This window comes from Crinia signifera, chromosome 2 (genome assembly GCF_055691185.1).
Source record: "Crinia signifera chromosome 2, ASM5569118v1, whole genome shotgun sequence".
Classification (NCBI taxonomy): domain Eukaryota; kingdom Metazoa; phylum Chordata; class Amphibia; order Anura; family Myobatrachidae; genus Crinia; species Crinia signifera.
This window is the reverse complement of record NC_139218.1, coordinates 179,397,791-179,418,220: the sequence shown is the minus strand read 5'-3', so window position 1 is coordinate 179,418,220 and position 20,430 is coordinate 179,397,791. Positions and strand designations below refer to the sequence as shown.

Genomic DNA, 20,430 nt, shown 5'->3' with positions numbered 1-20,430 from the left:
TCACCTCCGATCCCGTGTCACCGGCGAACGTTATTCGCCGGTGACACAGGAAAACGCTGTAATTGGCTGTTCACACTGAACAGCCAATCACAGCGATCGCCGACGGGGGGGCGGCATCGCAGCCCCCCCTGGGCATGCACGGACATGTCTGCTGTCAGGGACAGCAGACATGTTGAAACTGTCACCGCGTCTATAGACGCGGTGACAGTTAAATGCCATGACGTACATTTACGCCATGTGTCGGGAAGTACTTCCCGACCATGACGTAAATGTACGTCAATTGTCGGGAAGGGGTTAATAGAATAGGACATTTAAAGGCATCCTGTCTTCTAAAGAGCACGTACAATACAACAATCCACACCACACATCAAACATTCTTCAAAGCTCTTCAAGCAAACTCAAATTTTTTTACAAGACTTTCCTGAAAGCTCCGTGCTGGTGGTACTGTATGTATTTACTCCATAATGAGCCTCATTAAGAACAAGGGCATACCACCTCCTTTAGGAATCAAGTTCCAGACTGTGCATTTGAATTGTACATTAAATATATGTATCATTGGGCCTTATTTTGGTTCATTCTTTCTGACAAAATCCTTCTTAGATGGACAAAACCATGTGCACTGCAGGGGGGGCAGATGTAACATGTGCAGAGATAATTAGATTTGGGTGAGTAATTTTGTTTCTGTGCAGGGAAAATACTGACTGCTTTATTTTTACACTGCAATATAGATCTCACTTTGAAGTAAAACCCCACTAAAATATAATTCTCTCTGCACATGTTACATCTGCCCCACCTGCAGTGCACATGGTTTTGCCCATCTAAGAAGGATTTTGTCAGAAAGAATGAACCAAAATAAGGCCCATTGTGCTGTATAGGACTGTGCTGTATAGGGCCCCTACCACATACCCATTATTTCCATGCACATTTCTTTGAAGCAACATACTGTACACCCAATTCAGATCCAGCTCTGCCTCAAGCCCAATGGGTGCGAATTTGCATCTGGAGATACCGTGTTACTATACAAAGGGTGCAAATGCAGTTTTCTTTTGCATGGAGCACAGTTTCTGGCTGCTTATGCATGTAATATGCACATAGTATACTAAACAGCATCAATTTAACACTTCAATTAAGTATTCAGCTAAATCCATCTGTATACTGTGATATAGCCCCACTACAGTACAACAGAGTCATTCCTTCACATACAATTTACTCTAAATAAATCCCAATGTGAACAGTGGTCACGCTTAAGGTAGAAGATCTTGTTGATGTTTATTCTTCTATGCATTGTACACTTATTTACCAGTTTCCCAGTCAGGTCTCATTGTGCCTCATTTCACCCCTGCAAACACACAACATCTCAAATCTGCTTCCAGGTAATCACCATCTCCTGTAGCTGGTGATCACCTATAAAGCACACAAATCAGTTCTGCTACAAGGAGGCTTGTGCAGGTGTGTTGGAGTCAGTGACTGTGTCTAAATATGACACCAGCAGCCATGTTCAGTCAGACATTCTGCACTTCCATAGGGCTGGTGCAATGTCCAATTATGTGAATTATGGTCAATCTTTATTTCACAGCGGATTAGTGCCACAGCCACTGTGGTGTATACTGCAGGTTGACCATTGGCACTATATTAACATAAAGATACAGGGCCTAAAGCTGCGTACATACTATGCAACATAATGAGCGATATGCCGATTTTGGCACTTTTGAGTGATGTTGAGTGACATTGAGGGCTTCCCCCTCAATGTTGCTTCCCCTACCATCAGGTCTGCCACTACGAATTATGGGGCCCATGACTTATTCCCAGTTGGGGCCCCTCCCCCCCTCTCCCTTCACTTACCACCCAACTACTGTTCCCTCGTCCCCTCCTGCTGAACGCAGCAAGTCCTGAAGCACAGGCTTCTTCAATGCAGGATGCCAGTGGCCAAATAAAATGCAGCACTGACCGATGAGCCAATCAGAGCTCGGGTACCAGCAGCCACTCTTGGCTAACGGTACACAAGCTCAGATTGTCTCAAAAGCCGATGCAGCATTTTAATTGGCTGCCGGCTTCCTGCATTGAAGAAGCCTGTCCTTCGTTCAGTACACTGAGTGCAGCACAGGCAGCACAGCGGAGGGTTGGGGTGGGCAAAATGAGCTACCTGGGCCCTTCCAGAGGGCGGGGCCTGGGACAGCTGTACCCACAGCACCCCCCTGTCAGCGGCTCTGTCTACCATACCGACCATACTTACATGGCATTGGCAAGTGTGTATTGGCCTTTAGTGCTGAAAGTATGAGGAAGGTAAGATGATAACTGAAAACTCCCAGATACTGAAACAGGGCAGTGTGCAATATAAAGAATCAATTAACATGAATTACGTACATTTGCACTAATTATATCACAATACAATTATTTATTATAACTTACCACAATAACAACTGCTCAATTATGCATAACGAAACATTAATTACATACATAAAAACATTCATTTTGTGTGTATGTTTCATCCTATTCATTGGATTCCCAAGGCCAGAGCATACGGATACAGTCTCTCAGTTGGTTCCTACAGGAAAGTACAATGTATAATTTAGATGGCTTTATTTATTATTAATTGCAGAAAGTCATTACACTTTGCACTTTATCTTGTTTATTTTAGCCAGAAAGTTTATACCTTTAAAACATGACGTTTTTCTAGGATATATTCACCATAAATTGACTTTGTGGTGTCTGCTTTATTTGGGCTGCCAATAGAAGATAGTGACTTAGATGTAAAGCTTTCAGGCTTGTTGCTGATGAGAGTGTGATCATATCTCTGAACCCGAGGCAGTGGCAGCTTAAAGAAAAACTACTGGCTGAGGAATTGCGTGCTAAAATCACACGCAATACAATGGAAAGTGACCCAGCGATCGGATTGGAATCGGAGACAAAACACATACAATTTGCCAGTTATTATCCGATTTCTCGGGCCGATCTCAAACAAAAAGATATACTTTCTTGCTAGAGATGAACGGGTTTGGTTTTACTCGGATTTACTCAGATCTCATAGCAGGATCTTATTGGCTGTCCAAAACACATAACAATAGCAACTGAGTAAATGCAAGTCAAACCAAACCCGCTCATCTCTACCCTTACACAGACCAAAGTCATTTATGCACAAAAAAATAATTGAATTAAAATGGCCAATGCAATTATGACAAAGTAAAAAAATATTTATGCTTATTTACATTTAAACATCTTATAGTTTATTTGAGTTTGGTGTTCACATATGTAATCCACTTTTTTCAAAGTTGTCCATAGCACAACGAAACGCGTTAGGGACACCTACCCCTGGCACACCAGAGAACCCTGGCTGTAGCTCCAATTAATCCTTGACAGATTTATTTGCTCCAACTGTGACCACGTCTCCAACTACATCACTGCTGGAAACTTGGCCTCACACAAACAGGCCTGACCACTGTGTAAGTGCAACTGAATCATCGGGAAATTTGCTCCCTTACCCATTACCGTTTGGGTCCTCCCAACCATTTGGACTGGATCTTATGTACCCGCCTACTAGCGATGACCCTGAGTGCCATCTATTATCTTCCAGCAATGTCACACTTTCCATATCTTCAATCGGATTCCAGTGGTGAGGACAATTATTGCATACCAGCATTGTATACGGACTCCAGTGGTGAGGACGGTAATTGTTTATCAGCACTTTATCTCATGTCACAACCCCCAATACAAGACTGAGCATTTCCTATATTACCAAGGGACTTCCATATTTCTCTCAGTGTGCCATTTTTGTTTTTATGCCACTTACATACTCTTTTATCATATATTCGCTTGTGTAATAAATACATTTTTACTTGTACAATTGATCCAACATTTCATTTTATAGCACTGTATTTATTTATTTTTTTCTGTGATTCACTGTATTGAATTCTAAAAAATGAAGTAGCTTATTTCACTTTGCTCAGTGAGTAATGGGATAGTACGTTATGTACATTTATGTAAAATAACAGCGAGGAAGCTGCATTGTGGCATGTGTAATCAAAGACATGTCTGCATATTCAAATATATGTTATTTAGATACCAGTCTGCCCACCGCAGCTTTATATACTTAATGTGTTTACCTCTGGCTTCACAGCCCACTGCCCATGAGATTTCCTCATAGCTACTGTAGATAGCCACATTTGATAAATAGCGATATTAACCCTTCCTAGCACATAACACAGGGCTCAGCTGGTTATAGACATTTATTAATTTATTTTGTAGATTACAATTACAATTCAATAACCATTTTATGATAATGTAATTCTATCACAAATTATGTGTGTATTCGAAAATGTCTATCATGTCACACTACATGGCAGCTTTTTGAATGAAGCTGAACATTTTTTTTTCTGTTATTTATTACCAATTCTATTCATTTATATTCAAAATGAGCATCTGCTACAGAGTTCATTAGAATATGGATTGCAAAAGTAAATTGGAGTTATATTTACAATCCACTAATAAATAATGAAATTGCATTGTTGCAGTTACTTAATGTATACAGCTTTTTAATACAGATTGTATATATTTTGCTATTTGTAATAATGCTCAACATGCAAATTAACTAGAATGTGAGCTCTCATGAGTAGGACTCATTTAAGTAGTTTGGGGTTTATTTACTAAGTAGGGAGTTCAATTGAAGATGGGATGTTGGTATTGGCACCCAATCACAATCTACGTATTTATTTAGCACCTTCTAGAAGAAAATAGATAGAATTGGATTGGTTGACCACAACAACATCCCAGTAAATGTAGATAGGTGTTTTTGTGACATTATTTTTCAAATTTCCTTTAATTAATTGTGTATTTAGATTCCTTATTTATCATTACTGAGTAAGGAATATACTGTACTCGAATCAAAGTAAAACTGCATGTGGAAGTTCTGAAGGAAAATTAAATAGCATCTACATATTTTATGCACTTAGCTCATAGGAACTGATAACTCTTGTAAATAATTTATATTTTCCAACACGGCAAATAATTAAAATGGCATATGAAGTATTTAAAATACTGGGCTTCCTTTTAATGACTAAATCTATTTCTGAAATTATCAGTCAAATATATTTTTTGGGGGTTTAACTCATTAGGAGCACATGTTTTGTCTATAATTGTAGCTTGTTCACTTAAATCTGCATACATTGATATACGTCCCAATATTTCCAACTTTCAAAGATATAATGTTGAGATTTGTCAATTTGGCTAAATAATGTAATTGACAGGAAACAAATAGCCATGTGCTATGTGTAGCTATTATCTTACAAAATACAGGTCTGAAGTATTAGGATAGTTTAATGTGTGCAACTTTCACAGTTTCACAGTAACATTTAAGTTAATAAACTCTTGAAGAGCAATATAGTAAATAAGGTGAGGAACTGGGAAAAAAGGCCAGAAAAGGGACATGGAAGGGGCTGCCTAAATTGGGACAGTTGAGAATAATTTTAGCAAGGTACCATATAATATAAAATAGAATACCTCAATGTACAGTTTAATTCAGAAGGATTAAGACATAAAATGTAACAAAGAAAATGTATACAATTAGGAATTCTAACTGGATGCATGACTGATAAATATAGACACAATGAAGCGTGTGCCTGGCTGGACAGGACCAAATATTACTTAGACATTTGTAGAAAAAGAAACAAAGATTTCGGGGCTACTGGAACTTCCCAGGAAAGTAGCTACATATTTTTACCTCATGTTTCTATACATTCCTGGCATGGGGGTCAATCCTATTTCACCCGAAGGGTTTGCGAATTGTCAAGTCACCGGGCGCACTTTACGGCAGGCCGAAATAGCTGAAAAGTTCTCGCACCTCCATAGGGGTGCGAGCAATTTTCAGCTACTTTGGCCCTGCGAAGGGTGCGAATTTAACACCCCTTCTATCTCCCCTCTCATCAGTTTATCTTTATTTCTTCCTGACACCCTATCTCTTTCTCTATCTTTCAATTCCTCTTTTTCCATGAAACCGTCTCTCTATCTCTCTCTAATTTGCTCCTCTCTCTTTATTTTTCGCTCTCAAGCCTTTCTCACCTACCGCTAAGGGACATTATAGTAACAAGGGCTGGGGGACTTTCAAGATTTGCTAAAAGGCCCACAAAGTTCTAGTTATGCCTTGTTTTCTGGTATATTATATCGTTGGAATATCATAAAAATATAATGTATATGTGATCATTTTATTTTGTATATTATTATTATTATTATTATTATACTTTTATTTATAAGGTGCCACAAGTGCATCACAGCGCTGTACAAAGGAACAATACAGGGAGACAAAACTTGGCATAACATTGAATAAATAACAAAAATAGAGTACAAATAAAGAGCTCCACATTTCAATACACATTACAGCTTAAATATAAGTAGTGAGGACTCAATCAACATACAACTAGAGGCTTAAGGCCAATGATGGAGATGAGTATGCAGACGAAGATGGTCACTGAGTGTTTGAGTATGGGAGAGCTGTGAGTGAAATGTGAAGAGAAGTGGGCTTTGACAACAGGAGGGAAGAGGGCCCTGCTCAGAGGAGTTTACAATCTAGTAGGAAGGGGAGACAGACAGATTAAAAGAGGTGCACGTGAGTGGGTGGTGGTTAGATAGCAGGATGTAAAAAGGCAAGGGGTCAGAGAACCAGCTGGTTTATGCAGTGGAAGGGTATGCTTTGATGAATAGGTGAGTTTTCAGTGCCCGTTTGAAGCTTTGCAAGGTCGGGGAGAGTCTAATGGAGCGAGGGAGTGCGTTCCACTGAAGGGGTGCAGCATGGGCAAAGTCCTGTACTCTAGCATGGGAAGCAGTGATCAGGGTGGAGGAGAGACGACATTCGTCAGCCGACCGTAGAGGGCGGGAGGGTGTATGAATGGAGATGAGGTTAGAGATATATGGAGCAATGGAATTAGAGATGGCCCTGTATGTGAGTGTGAGGTGTTTGAAGAGGATTCTGTAGGGGAATGGGAGCCAGTGCAGATTTTGTTGAAGGGGAGTGGCGGGTGTATATATGTAAAGAAACAAAACAGTTTTTTTTATAGCATCAGTAACTGTACGACTCTCACTCCTTCTACAGCAGTTTCAAAACAGGAAATATTGGGATTAAAGGAAGTAAAAGGGAACACACAAATTTTTTTTAAAAGGGAAATTATAGAAAATGGCGACTAAACTTACCCAATTGCAGAAGGATAGTATGATGAATAAGCTTGCTCCACATTTGGGTAATATTGTGCAGACTTCATCAATGACGTCCATGATTCCATTGCCTTATAAAATAAAATAAAAATGAAAAACAAACATGCAAACAAAAACAAAGAATGGAACATAATAAAAAATTATGTTTATGGGACAGCACAGGAACTGTGGTTGATCATATCTGAATAAAAGTGATTTCAGATATTGACAGGCTTAATTATATAAAAGCATCTGTAACGTTTATATATATGTATTCATTTATCATTTACTATTTTTATTTTTACTATTTTGATTTCTAATATGATTTGGTAAATGTTTTGGTATATATATCTTGCTTCAGTATAGGTCTAGTTGGCATGAACTAATTTTGCTGTGTCAGCCAGCGAATGAGGTGATTCTCCACATGGCCGGGGACTTCTGGTTCTTGCTGGCAGGGTTGGCGATTGATGCAGGGGGGAGTCCTGACTTCTGCATTTGGCGGGGACAGGATTGCTCCTATGGGCATTGGAGGCTGGCCTTATTAGCCAGGACCTGGCTTCCGGCTCTAGCTGGCGTGGTTGGTATCCTTCAATGTGGGTACCTCCGATTTCTGCTTGTGTCATAGTCCTCTGTATTCATGTGTAAGGCTATCTAAATGGTTTTTGTAATTTAATATATGTGCACCGGCTAACTTTGAATATACCGCTTTATGTTATCAATTTATTTTGCAATGATGTGATATTTAATGTTGTATGGTAATCCAATAGGTGGATGTCCATATAAGGTATTTCCGGTTACAAAGTGATTGTGTTGCACAGGTAAATTATATTATTGATGGTTGGGTAGGGGTATATATGTACCAATACTGGCAGTCTGAGATTAGAAGTCCATGAGGAAGATGCTTTTGACATTGAAATGGTATCGTCAACTTGACTTTTGATGATGAGCTCGAACTGACTAACAATTGGAAGGGTGAATATGCGAATACAACATTGTAACCGTTTTTTGCTGACTTATGCCAATGGCTTGGAATTAATTTTTTTTATTTGATTCAATAAAAGTGTTTATATTCGTATTTATGAATGGGTGGGCTGCCCCCTACTTCACAAATTATTGGAGTTATTGCTGCTGATATATCTATATATTTATATATAGTAGATGCTAGGTGTCACTTGTGTATCGTTTGGTTATAGTTAAAAGAACTGCTACAAAACCACAATAAGCTTAAAAATGTCAGTAAAATTTTTGTAAAAGCATATATATATACTTTCTACCACTTATATAGATTTATTCATTGCCCCGGATGAAGTCCTAAGGGACGAAACGTGTCGGGCCGCGGATTTGTACTATATGGGGCATTTTTAACAACTGGAAACTGTGGATGAAATCCTATATGCTGGAAAAACTTTCAATAAATGTATACTTGTTTTAACAAATTATTTCTGATTTATTGTATGCACACAGCCACTAAGTGGTGTTATTAGTACAGCGCACCTCTATTCCTTTCTTCCATTCTCTTTCCGCTTGTGCCATTATTAACAGCAAGGTACTATAGAGGTGCTGCTTTCTCAAGCACATTATTAGGGCCACTACATCATATATATATATATATATATATATATATATATATATATATATATATATATATATATATATATATATATATATATATATACATATGTTGTCAGCTATCCCCTACATTTTAGATCTGGGTAAAACCATACTGTAAGCAAATGTATAGGGTAGTGGATATCTTTCCAGCAACCTATACACTAGAATTCTGTGAATAAACTACAAAAATAGCAATGACCAGATATTTACAAAAAATAACGTATATATTTGTAGTATAAACCGACATAATTAAATGTATTTATGTACTAGAGAAATCACTTTAAAAAGTAAGCTTAACTGAGTTGGAAGGAGGACAAAGGCAGTACCCAACGAGTTTTTTCAGTAGACTTTATCATATATACTGTGTATAGCAGTGCTCGAAGTGGACCGGTATACAACGGTATGACATACCGGCACTTCAAGCACTGAACTTTTTTTTCTGCAGCAGAGATGGAGATTCCGCGGCCATTCACTGCAGCACTGCTGTCACCCTGTGATAGGGAAAGGTGGGCCGGGGTTCAGGGTGAATTGTGCCCCCGCTGTCATTTATTTTTGTATTTATGCTCCGTCGCGGCTGCCCGCCCACCCACCGAGAGAATGGCAGTGAGGTGACAACCAGGTGACAGCCGGCAGAGAGCGGTGAACTGCCCGTGCTGCCCAGTTGTCTTCAGAGTGGGTTGCGGCTATTTGAAATCTAGCGCTGGAAGAATGTCAGCCAATCAGTGGTCTCGCAACCTGGCACGAGATTTCAAATAGTCGCAACCCGCTCTGAAAACTGCTGGGCACGGGCAGTTCACCGCTCTGCACTCTCTGCTGGCTGTCACCTGTGGGTGGGCGGACGTGACGGAGCTTAAATAAATAAATAAATGACAGCGGGGGGCACAATGCACCCTGACCCCCGGGCCCAGCCTGTCATCTCCCCACCTTTCGCTATCGCTGGGTGCCAGTCTCCTGTGTGCTGCAGTGAATGGCTGCGGAATCTCCTCCATCTCTGCTGCAGGGAGGGAAGAAAAAAATCATCAGGAGATCCCAGCCACGCTACTCAATACATATTATGCACCCTGACCCCCGGCCGAGCCTGTCATCTCCCCACCCTATCCCTATCGCCGGGTGCCAGCAGCTACAGTCTGCCGGGTGGACAGGCAGCCGCGGCGCTTCCATTGTGGCGGCTGAGAATAAACCCCCTTGGCAACGATCATGTAATACCTCATAGTAACAAGCATGAAACCCTCTTGGCAACCAGCATGTAATCCCCCGTGTTAACAAGAATGGACCCCGCTTGGCATCGGGCATGTATCCCCTGACATTAAGCATGAAGTCCCTGGCATTGTGAAATAAACTCCTAGCATCGAGCATGTGGATAAGTCTCACTTACGTGGAATATTATGTAATGGGCATTAAGGTGTGTGGCATCATGTGTAAATGGTATTACAGTGTGTGCGTCATGTGTAATGGGCATTACGGTGTCTGGCATCATGTATAATGGGCATTACGGTTTGTTGCAACATGTGTAATGGGCATTACAGTGTGTATTATAATATGTAATGGGCATTAAGGTGTGTTTCGTCATGTATAATGGGCATTCCGTTGTGTGGTATAATGTGTAATGGGAATTACAGTGTGTTGCGTCATGTGTAATGGGCATTACAGTGTGTGGTATAATATGTAATGGGCATTATGGTCTGTTACATAGTTACATATTAAGTGAGGCTGAATAAAGACTTCAGTCCATCTAGTTCAACCTATGTTTATAGTAGCTAATCCCTTGTTGTATAGTATTTTCTGATATTTTAAAGATTACAGATTGTTACTTATTCATACCCGTGGATGTTTTTAACCTATAAATGTTTATCCAACCTTATTTTAAACGTATTTATAGTGTCTGCCGACACCACTTCTTCAGGAAGAGAGTTCCAAAGTTTGACTGTTCTGACAGTAAAGACATTTTTTCTTCTAGATGAACAAAATCTTTTTTCTTCTAATCTAAACTCATAACCTCTCGTTCTAGATTCCTGGGTATTTGACAGTTCTTTATATTGGCCCCTGATATATTTGTACATGTTGAGCATGTCCCCCCTTAAACGTCTCTTCTCTAGTGGAAATAGTCCAAGCTTGCTTAATCTCTCCTTATAGCTTAAAGTCTCCATTCCCCTAATAAGCTTAGTTGCTCTTCTTTGGATTTTTTCTAATTCTATGATGTCTTTTTATAGTGTGGGGCCCAGAATTGTACTCCATATTTGAGGTGCGGTCTAACCAATGATTTGTACAGAGGCATAATTACTTTTGAATCCCTAGTTTCCATGCCCCTTTTAATACATGCTAGAGTTTTATTGGCCTGTTTAGTTGCTATATTACATTGAACACTACACTCTAGTTTTTTGTCTGTTTGGACTCCTAGATCCTTTTCGAGTACTGAATTACCCAATTCATCCCCGCTTAGGTTATAACTAGCACACTGGTTATGTCTCCCAAGGTGCATGACCTTGCATTTGTCCACATTGAACCTCATCTTCCACTTTTTTGCCCACTCATCTAGATTGTCAAGATCATTTTGAAGCGTGGTGACATCTTCTGATGATTTAAAAACTCTACTCAGTTTTGTATCATCCGCAAAGATGGATACATTGCTGAGTAACCCTATCCCAATATCGTTAATAAAAATGTTAAACAAAATGGGCCCAAGAACCGAACCCTGTGGCACTCCACTTAGTACTGGTATCATATTTGAAACTGCACTGTTCACAACCACTCTTTGTTCTCTATTATACAGCCAGTTCCCTACCCATCTTCAGATATTTGCCCCTAATCCCAGGTCCTCCATTTTATTTATCAACCTCTTGTGTGGTACGGTGTCGAAGGCTTTAGCAAAATCTAGGAAAATCATATCTACAGCATTTCCATTATCAAGGTTCTTGCTAACCTCTTCATAGAAACCAAGTAGATTAGTTTGGCATGAAAGATTTTTCACGAACCCATGCTGGTTATAACTGAGTAAACTATGAAGGTCTAAATATTCCTGGATCCCATCTCTTAAAAATCCTTCAAATGTAATTAGCGGGATCCTCCTTTTTTCCTTTTTTGAATAATGGCACTACTTCTGCTATTCTCCAGTCTTTTGGTACCTTTCCTGATGATAGTAAATTATTGAAGATATAATGTAGAGGGGAAGCTAATTCCTCCCTTAATTTCATTAGTACCCTAATATGAATCCCATCTGGCCCAGGTGATTTATTTGTTTTGATTTTGCTGGGCCTCAATATTATTTCCTCGGTAGAGAAATCAATATTGAGGTCTGGCTTGTTCATCCCATTTGTGGTATGTGTGCATTCCACAGTCTGCTCTCCCTTAGTAAACACTGATGAGAAGAACTCATTTAACAGTTCTGCTTTTCCCTTATCCTCCGTAAAACTTTTTCCAGTGATATCGGTTAGTGGGCCTATGTTGTCCTTAATTGTACTTTTACTATTTATGTATTTGAAAAACTTCTTGGGGTTAGGTTTACTTTCAGTGGCTATGCACTCTTCATAATCCCTTTTAGCTACTTTGATTGCCCCAAATTTTGTTTGATTCTTTGTAATTGGTGAACGCATCCTCATTTAAGTTATATTTATAGAATTTAAATGCTCTTGTTTTATTGTTGATTGCTGACCTAAAGTTTTTGTCCAAACATGGTGGCTTTTTTTTTATTGAATTTACCCACATGTTGCGTCATGTGTAGTGGGTATTCCGTTGTGTGGTATAATGTGTAATGGGCATTAAGGTGTGTGGCGTCATGAGTAATGGGCATTACAGTGTGTGGTATCATGTTCATTGGGTTTTATGGTATGTGGCATTCATGGCCACACCCCTATTGTGATGAAGCCACGCCTCTAGCTTTGTGTGACCATGCCCCATTTTACATGGCCATGCCCCTTTTCTGGAGCGCTCGCACCTTCGGCGCGAGCTGAACAACATTCTTAGCTTCTCCATACCCCCACTTCAAAATTTCCACTGCGACCACTGGTATATAGTGTGTGTTAACATATAATAGAGGGGGCACTAGACTGCACATACAAACTACATGTAATGAGAGGTGCTACTCTGAGGAGACTTTTAGTGCCATATACAAAAAGAGAAGGAGTGGGGGTGCATTTATCAAACATTACTAATTAGAACTGTAATCAATTTTGCAATAAAATCTGCAATTACATAGTGTTTTGTGCATCATTTTGGTTAAGGGCTTAACGAGCACATTGGGTAACTTCATCTTTGGGTAAGTTCTTAATAAATGAAGGATTAGTGCAACACAATAGTCAGAGATATCAAGTAAAGTGTTAAAAAGTACTAGATAAGTGAAAGCAACTTCAATGTGTCACAAATAAGGGCTATAACATGTGAAAACAAGTTTTAAGACGCGAACATACTAGAGGAAATTGGGAAAGATCATGCTCAGAAAGGAGCTTCTGAGCAATATTGTTCACAATATCGTCTAGTGTGTACACTCAATATTGTTAATGCATCGTTAATGATGATATACAGTATGTCTACAGAACATGCAGATCAATTTGGCTATATACTGTAGCCAAACAATCCGCATGTTTACCAAGCTATGGTGACGTCATTGAATGATATAGTTTACCGATATCATTCAGTGTGTATCCACAATGGCCCTTATTCTGATTGAGTCGGACGGCTGCGTGTTTGGTCGCACGGCCGATGTATTGTGTTTGCGCATGTGCAGAGGCGTTTTTGCGCATGTGCGAATGCCTCGCACATCCGCACAAGGCGTGAATTCCGTGCAGAAAAAGGATCGTATGGACCAACCGAGCAGGGGGTGGAGAGGGGCATGAAGGGCTGTTTAGGCTCATTACCATATGCATACGCCCCCATGAAAATTCTGGGCATGTGTATGGTAATCCGGCCATGACGCACGTGTGGGGGAGGACAGCTGAAATAGGCAGATGTCAGCTGGCCGCCCATATCCCTGCTTTCACACGGAAAAATTACTGAGTGGTCTGGAGCACTCGGGGCTGCCTGACCGCTCGGTCCATCATTCGATGGTCGGTGACCATCGGAGAATGGGAGAGGTTCCCACAGATGGGGGAGGTGTTCACATGAAACATCCACTCGCAGTGGCAAACGCAGGATTTTTAGAAGGGGGTTTCCAGAGGGGCGGAGCAAAGCACGGAGATGGACACTTAGGTGACCCAGTATATGCCGGGTCAGTTAAAGTATTATAGATAGACCAAATGTATATAAATAATAATAAATAAATAACAAAAATATATATACATACATACATACATACATACATACATACAGGGGCGTCAACAGCAGTGTAGAACCCTGGGCATAGCAATGTATTGGGGCCCCTACTGATCCTCCAGCGGTAGGGGTGGGGGAAGCTTTGATGTCCCGGGGGTGGTAGGGGGTATTATATCAACCACTCAGCATGTAGGATGGATCAGTAATTTCCACTAATTACCCCTTTACTGCACAGATGGTGGGAGATGGGGTGGGAGAAGTGGGCATTGGGCTGAATGAAGGGGCCCTGATACATAACCAGGGTGGTAGAGGATGTTTAATACGCAGAGGAAGGGTGTATAGTGGAGTGGGCTTATTATTCATAATTTTCTGGTGGGAGGACAGCTTGCTTGACTGCAGATATCTCCAGTTCCCAGAAATACATTTCTTAGATTTGAATGGAATTGAAAACTAGAGAATCCCACTTACCAAATGGTATTGTGGACTAGGGGATCAGAGTTCAGGAGGCAGAGCAATCTGCCAACGAGTATATAAAACTACATACCAGGTGTGTGGAGCTGGAGCAGTAACCAGCTGCTGGAAGGCTGATATCTCTGGTTCTGGGAACAGTAGAGACAAGCTGCTAGTGTCCACCAATGGGGGAGAGTCCCAGCTTTTGGAATATACCCTCAGAAAAACTCTACGTCAGACAGAACCTGAAATATCTGACTGGGAAGTGCAATTAACAGGCTTAGATGGGGATCACTGCTTTGAAGTCAGATATCTCCGGTTCCCAAGGGCCGATTTTTAAAATTCTTATACCCATGGAAAGAGGGGACCCTCAGCTTTCAGCTGAGGGCCCTTAGACTCCTAGGGGGGTTTCTGGGTACTCAGAAACCCCCCCTGCGTGCGCTACTGACTCGAGGTCCATTTGCATGGCGTCTTACCGCATTTGGACGGTCTGTGCGATTCGTACGGGGCTAAGAACTGGCCGTCCAAAATACGCATCCGACAGAGTCAATTAGAATAAGGGCCAATATCGGGACCCGTGGCTGATAATGTTAATGATATTGGCCACTGCCCCTATCATTTGATGTGTATGGGGCTCAACATAAGTCAACTGTATATGCTGCACTTACACTAGCTCTAGACTCACCGATTTTTCTTCACAGCCCCATAGGACAATCTTCAACTCTAATGCTGGCCATACACATTTTAATTTCATAGGTGATAAATAGCAAATGGGACAATATAACACCACAATGATTATGGCCACAAAACAATCACAATGCCCAATAATGAGTCTATTAATAATGCTGATGAATGTAGTTGGAAAATGTGCATTGTCATTTTTTTTATTTTTTTTAGTGGCCATCCTTCTACTGAACAAAGAGGCTCAAATATGCTGGAACTGAGGTTCATGTCCTAAATGACTTGGTGATTAACATAGCTAGATAAATTAGACGGCAAACCTTCAGCTTGGCTTTAGGGAAAAGATATATAATTGCTACTTGTTTGGCATAGGCGTGCGCACAGGGGGTGCCAGGGGTGCACAGGCACCTCCTAATGACTGGCACCCCCGCACGATTGCTGCACCTCCTAGTGGCTGCTGGTCTGGGAGGAAGTCCCCAGTCATCACAAGGCTGCAGCCACTCAGAGAAGGAGAGTTCCGCGATTCGCGGGTAGAAAGGGGGCGGGGCTTAATGCCGCGAAATGCCCGCCCCCATCAGATACCTCACTTAGCTCAATTCAGGACAGGTAGTGTGCTCTCCCTCCTGCACCCTCTCCCTAAAACTCTCCCTCTCTCTCACACACTCTGCCCCCCCCTCTCTATGACACTCTGCTCTCCCTGACACTGATACCCCTCTCCATGCAGTCTGCCCCCCCCCCCCTTGCCATGGCACTCTGCCCCCTCTCTTCCTGACACTGCTCCCTCTCTGAAACTGCCCCCCCCTCTCCCTGACACTGCTCACTCTCTGACACTGCCCCCCTCCCCATATGCATGGCACTCTGACCCCCATCTCCATGGTACTCTGCCCCCCCTTCTCCATTGCACTCTGCCCCCTCCTTCTCCATGGCATTCTGCCCCCCCCCCCTCTCCATGGCACTTTCCCCCCTATCTCCCTGACACTGCTTCCTCTCTCTCTTTGACTCTGCCCTCCTTTCCCATGACACTCTGCCCCCCCCCCCCCCTCTCCATGGCACTCTGCTCCCCCTCTCCATGGCACTCTGCCCCCACTCTCCCTGACACTGCTCCCACTCTCTCTCTCTGTCCCCACTCTCCATGGCATTCTGTCCCCCCTCTCCATGACACTCTGCTTCACCCCCCCCCCCCCCATGGCACTCTCTTCTCTCTCTCTCTCTCTTTCACACTTCCCCCCCTCTCCATGGCACTCTGCCCTCTCTCTCTGACACTGCCTCTCAATGGCACTCTGCCCTCTCTCTCTGACACTGCCTCTCCATGGCACTCTGTCCCCCTCTCCATGGCACTCTGTCCCCATCCACTGTGTGTCCGGTGCATGCGCAGAAGCTAAAGAAGGACACTGGGGAAGCAACCGGCAACATTTAAATTTACACGGCTGGCCAACATCTGGCTTTACTGACTGCTGCCTGTCCATGTCCAGCCAGTCCCAGTATGCCCAGTCCACTGCCCCTGTAAGTTAATGCCAAGTGCTGTGCTACTGTGCTCCAGCCCTGCGTGTGCTGTTCCAGAGACCTCCTGAGCCCTCCGAGCATGTTATCCCCATGGCATTGAGCATGAAAGCCCTGGCATCAAGCATGAAACCTCTAGCAATTAACATGTAGGTAAGCAATACTTATGAGGCATCATATTTAATAGCCCTTATGGTGTGTAGTATAATATGTAATGGGCATTAAGGCATGTGCATAGGTGTGCGCAGCACATTTTATTAGGGGGTGCACTGTCAAAATGGTGTGCCTAGCACCACCTATTGGGCATGTCTAACACCGCCATTGGGTCTGTCTAACACCGCCAATCAGGCGTGCACTCACTACAATATAAAATGTCTCTCAGCCACACCATTATAACCTGCCTATTTCAGTTTTAATCTTCTAATTAATCTGTGTAACAGTATGTTCAAATAAAGTCAAAATCATATCTGGATGACACAGATATTTTGTAATATGACAATGGTGTAATACAATTAATAATGCAAAACACACATGATTGATGGGCGATTATTTTAATGGAATACAGGTCTAAAAAGCAAAAGTCTTTTGGTAAAAGGTATTGCTGGTATTACTATCAGCAATAAGTGTGGGGTGGGGGCACAGCATTAGGGGGTGCCTGTGCACCCTTAACACTCAATGTGCGCACGCCTAAGGGCATGTGGCATAATGTGTAATGGGCATCACGTATGTCAAATAATGTGTAATGGGCATCATAGTCTGTGGTGTAACATGTAAGGGGCATCATGGTCTGAGGCGTAATGGGCATTATAGTGTGAGGCGCAACATGTAATGGGCATCAGTGTGAAGTGCAACGTGTAATGAGCATCACAATGTGAGGCGCAACATATAATGGGCATTATGGTGTGTGATGCAATGGGCATTACGGTGTGTGGTGTAATGGGCATCATGGTGTGAGGTGTAATGGGCATCATGGTGTGAGGTGTAATGGGCATCATGGTGTGAGGTGTAATGGGCATCATGGTGTGAGGTGTAATGTGTAAAGGGCATCACGGTCTGAGGCGTAACGTGTAAGGGGCATCATGGTGTGAGGGGTAATGGGCATCACATTGTGAGGCGCAACGTGTAATGGGCATCACAGTATGAGGCGCAACATGTAATCAGCATTACGGTTTGTGGCGTAATGTGTAATGGACATTATGGTGTGTGGCGTAATGTGTAATGGGCATTACAGTGTGATAAGTAATGGGCATTATGGTGTGTGACATAACATGTAATAGGCATTAGGGCATGTTGTATACTGTGTAATGGGTGTGTGATGTGTAATAGGCATAACGGTGTAAATTTTTGGCGTGCACTGTCCCTATTTTACAAAAAATTGGCAAGCCCTGGCATAATGTGTAATGTCTGTAATGCCATACGGTGTGTGGCATTATGTGAAATGAGCATTACTGTGTGTGGCATGTGTGATGGGCATTATGGTGTGTGGCATTAAGTGTAATGGGCATTATGTTGAATGGCATAATGCGTGATGGGCATTACTGTGTGTGCCATTGTGTGTAATGGGCATTACTGTGTGTGCCCTTATGTGTAATGGGCATTACTGTGTGTGCCATTATGTGTAATGGGCATTAATGTGTGTGGCATTATGTGTGATGGTTATTATGGTGTGTGGCTTTATGTGGAATGGGCATTACAGTGCGCGGCATTACAGTGTGTGCCATTATGTGTAATGGGCATTACAGTGTAGATTTTTGCAGCGCGCCTTTGGCATGCAATGTCCCTGTGTCTAGTATATGTGTGGGAGAATGATTCACTCTCAAGTGCATATACATAAATAAGTCACCTTCTATTTAGTTTGCATTGATGCCCAGTAGGCGGCGATGGACACGCCCAGTAGTCTGTAATGGACACACCCCTCCAATGGTGCACCCCCTAAGAAAATGGGCTGCGCACGCCTATGTTGTTTGGACAGTTTTATTCACGTAACAAAAAAAATATGAATATTATTTAAGACGTCACTAAATTATAATGAAGGATTTAAGACCTCAATATACATGTCACAGCAAGCATTTGTCATCTATCAACCTGAATCTCAGAAGGTGGCAGAGAATCTTAGATCCTTTTTAAATATTGAGTGGATGTCCTTTTTAAAAATGATTCTATATAGCTCTAAGTTTAGTAAAAGTATGAACCATTACATACACCCATTAAAAGGGAACGGATTCAAGGGATGCCAATGTAACAGTGACTCATTGCAAGGCATTGGTTAGAACACACTTGGAATACTGTGTTCAGTTCTTAGCACCGCACATTTAGAAGGACATAAATAGGACATAATATGGACACAAAAAGGACAAACACAGGTACAGAGAAGGGCGACTAAGCTAGTAAAAGGTCTCGAATCACTAGAATACAAAGACAGGTTAACCAGGCTGAATATGTTTTCACTTGGGAAACAGAGATTGAAAGGTTATATGATTAGTATGTTCAAATACCAGATTGGAAATCATATGGAACTGGGAGATGATTTGTTCACCAACAGGCCTATACTTAGGACACGCGGGAATGTACTGAGGCTCGAGGAAAAGAAATTCCATACTGAATTAAGAAGAGGATTCTTCATCATTAGAGCAATAACATTCTGGAACTCATTGCCGGCAGGGGTGGTTACAGCAACTACTGTTAATGAATTGAAATCAAAACTGGATGCAGTTACAAGTCAAATAGGTTGAACTCGATGGACTAATGTATTTTTTCAACCTTAATTACTATGTTACTATGTTACTCTGTGTGCCATTTAGTATATCATTTACATTATACAAACAAGTTGTATAAGTATCAAATGCTTTATTTCATTCATTCCATTAAGACATGGTAAAAATTAGATCCCCACAAGTTAAAAGTAAAATGTATTTATCATATGTTACCTTTTGTGTAACTGTAGATGCCCAAGAACTCTCTGCGGGATCTGGCTCCCAGAAATGTTTGGAGAATGCCTGTCTTTTAAGCCTTAAAAATTGGTTTGTCGCTTCCTCTGCAAATAATGGAGCTCCCAGAATAACTAAACCAACAATTTAGAAATAAAAGATAAATGACTTACATTTACACCAACCACTCTATAGATCTAGATATATTGATTGTGCTTTAATTGTCAGTAACTGTTCATTTAGGAATCACACAAGATTATACTATATGTTTAACCATATGTAAAAAAAAAAAAAAAATCATTTTAAACAATTGTGTTTTTTTATTAAGCATGTTGTGTGTTTTTTGAGATTGTCAGGATTAAGTGTCACTGTGTTTTTCCTAAGGAAGTAGCTATTATACCAAGAAATATAAAAATAAAAATATTTCTTGTCTTACCTTGTATTAAAAGAAACAGATGAAAAAGAACAATCACTGAATTCCGCATTGTGATTGGGGTTATTTTCTGAAAATAACACAGATTTGACTGTTTAAAACGATGTCATATATTAAGTGAAGTGCTAAGGTTATGGTTCTTTCTTTCTGTCTGTCCTTAACTCATTTGCTGTGACCTTTGAAGCCTGCAAACTTATGTTTATATACTGATTAACATGGGTCTAGATTGTCATGCACTGAAACTGCCAAACCTTGCTTGCACTTTACACCAGAGATTACATGGATGCCACGCTGGATGATCAGAAACCTTCAGTATTAACTGCAAAATAAGTACACTTCTATATATTTTCCAGAATCACTGTCTGCACTGCAATCATTCGTATCATAATATTATAATAATAATAACAA

At 41.3% G+C, this 20,430-nt stretch overlaps 1 protein-coding gene across 1 annotated transcript; it reads right to left on the bottom strand.

Annotated features, from left to right (window-relative positions):
• Nucleotides 1-1,244: 1,244 nt before the first annotated feature.
• On the bottom strand, nt 1,245-20,202 carry C2H3orf85 (chromosome 2 C3orf85 homolog). Its single transcript, XM_083173255.1, has 4 exons — nt 20,026-20,202; nt 19,590-19,723; nt 7,177-7,268; nt 1,245-2,545 (listed from the first exon to the last, which is right to left on the bottom strand). The coding sequence occupies exons 1-4, from the start codon at nt 20,072-20,074 to the stop codon at nt 2,491-2,493; spliced, it is 330 nt and encodes a 109-aa protein (XP_083029381.1). The 5' UTR covers nt 20,075-20,202; the 3' UTR covers nt 1,245-2,490.
• Nucleotides 20,203-20,430: the final 228 nt, after the last annotated feature.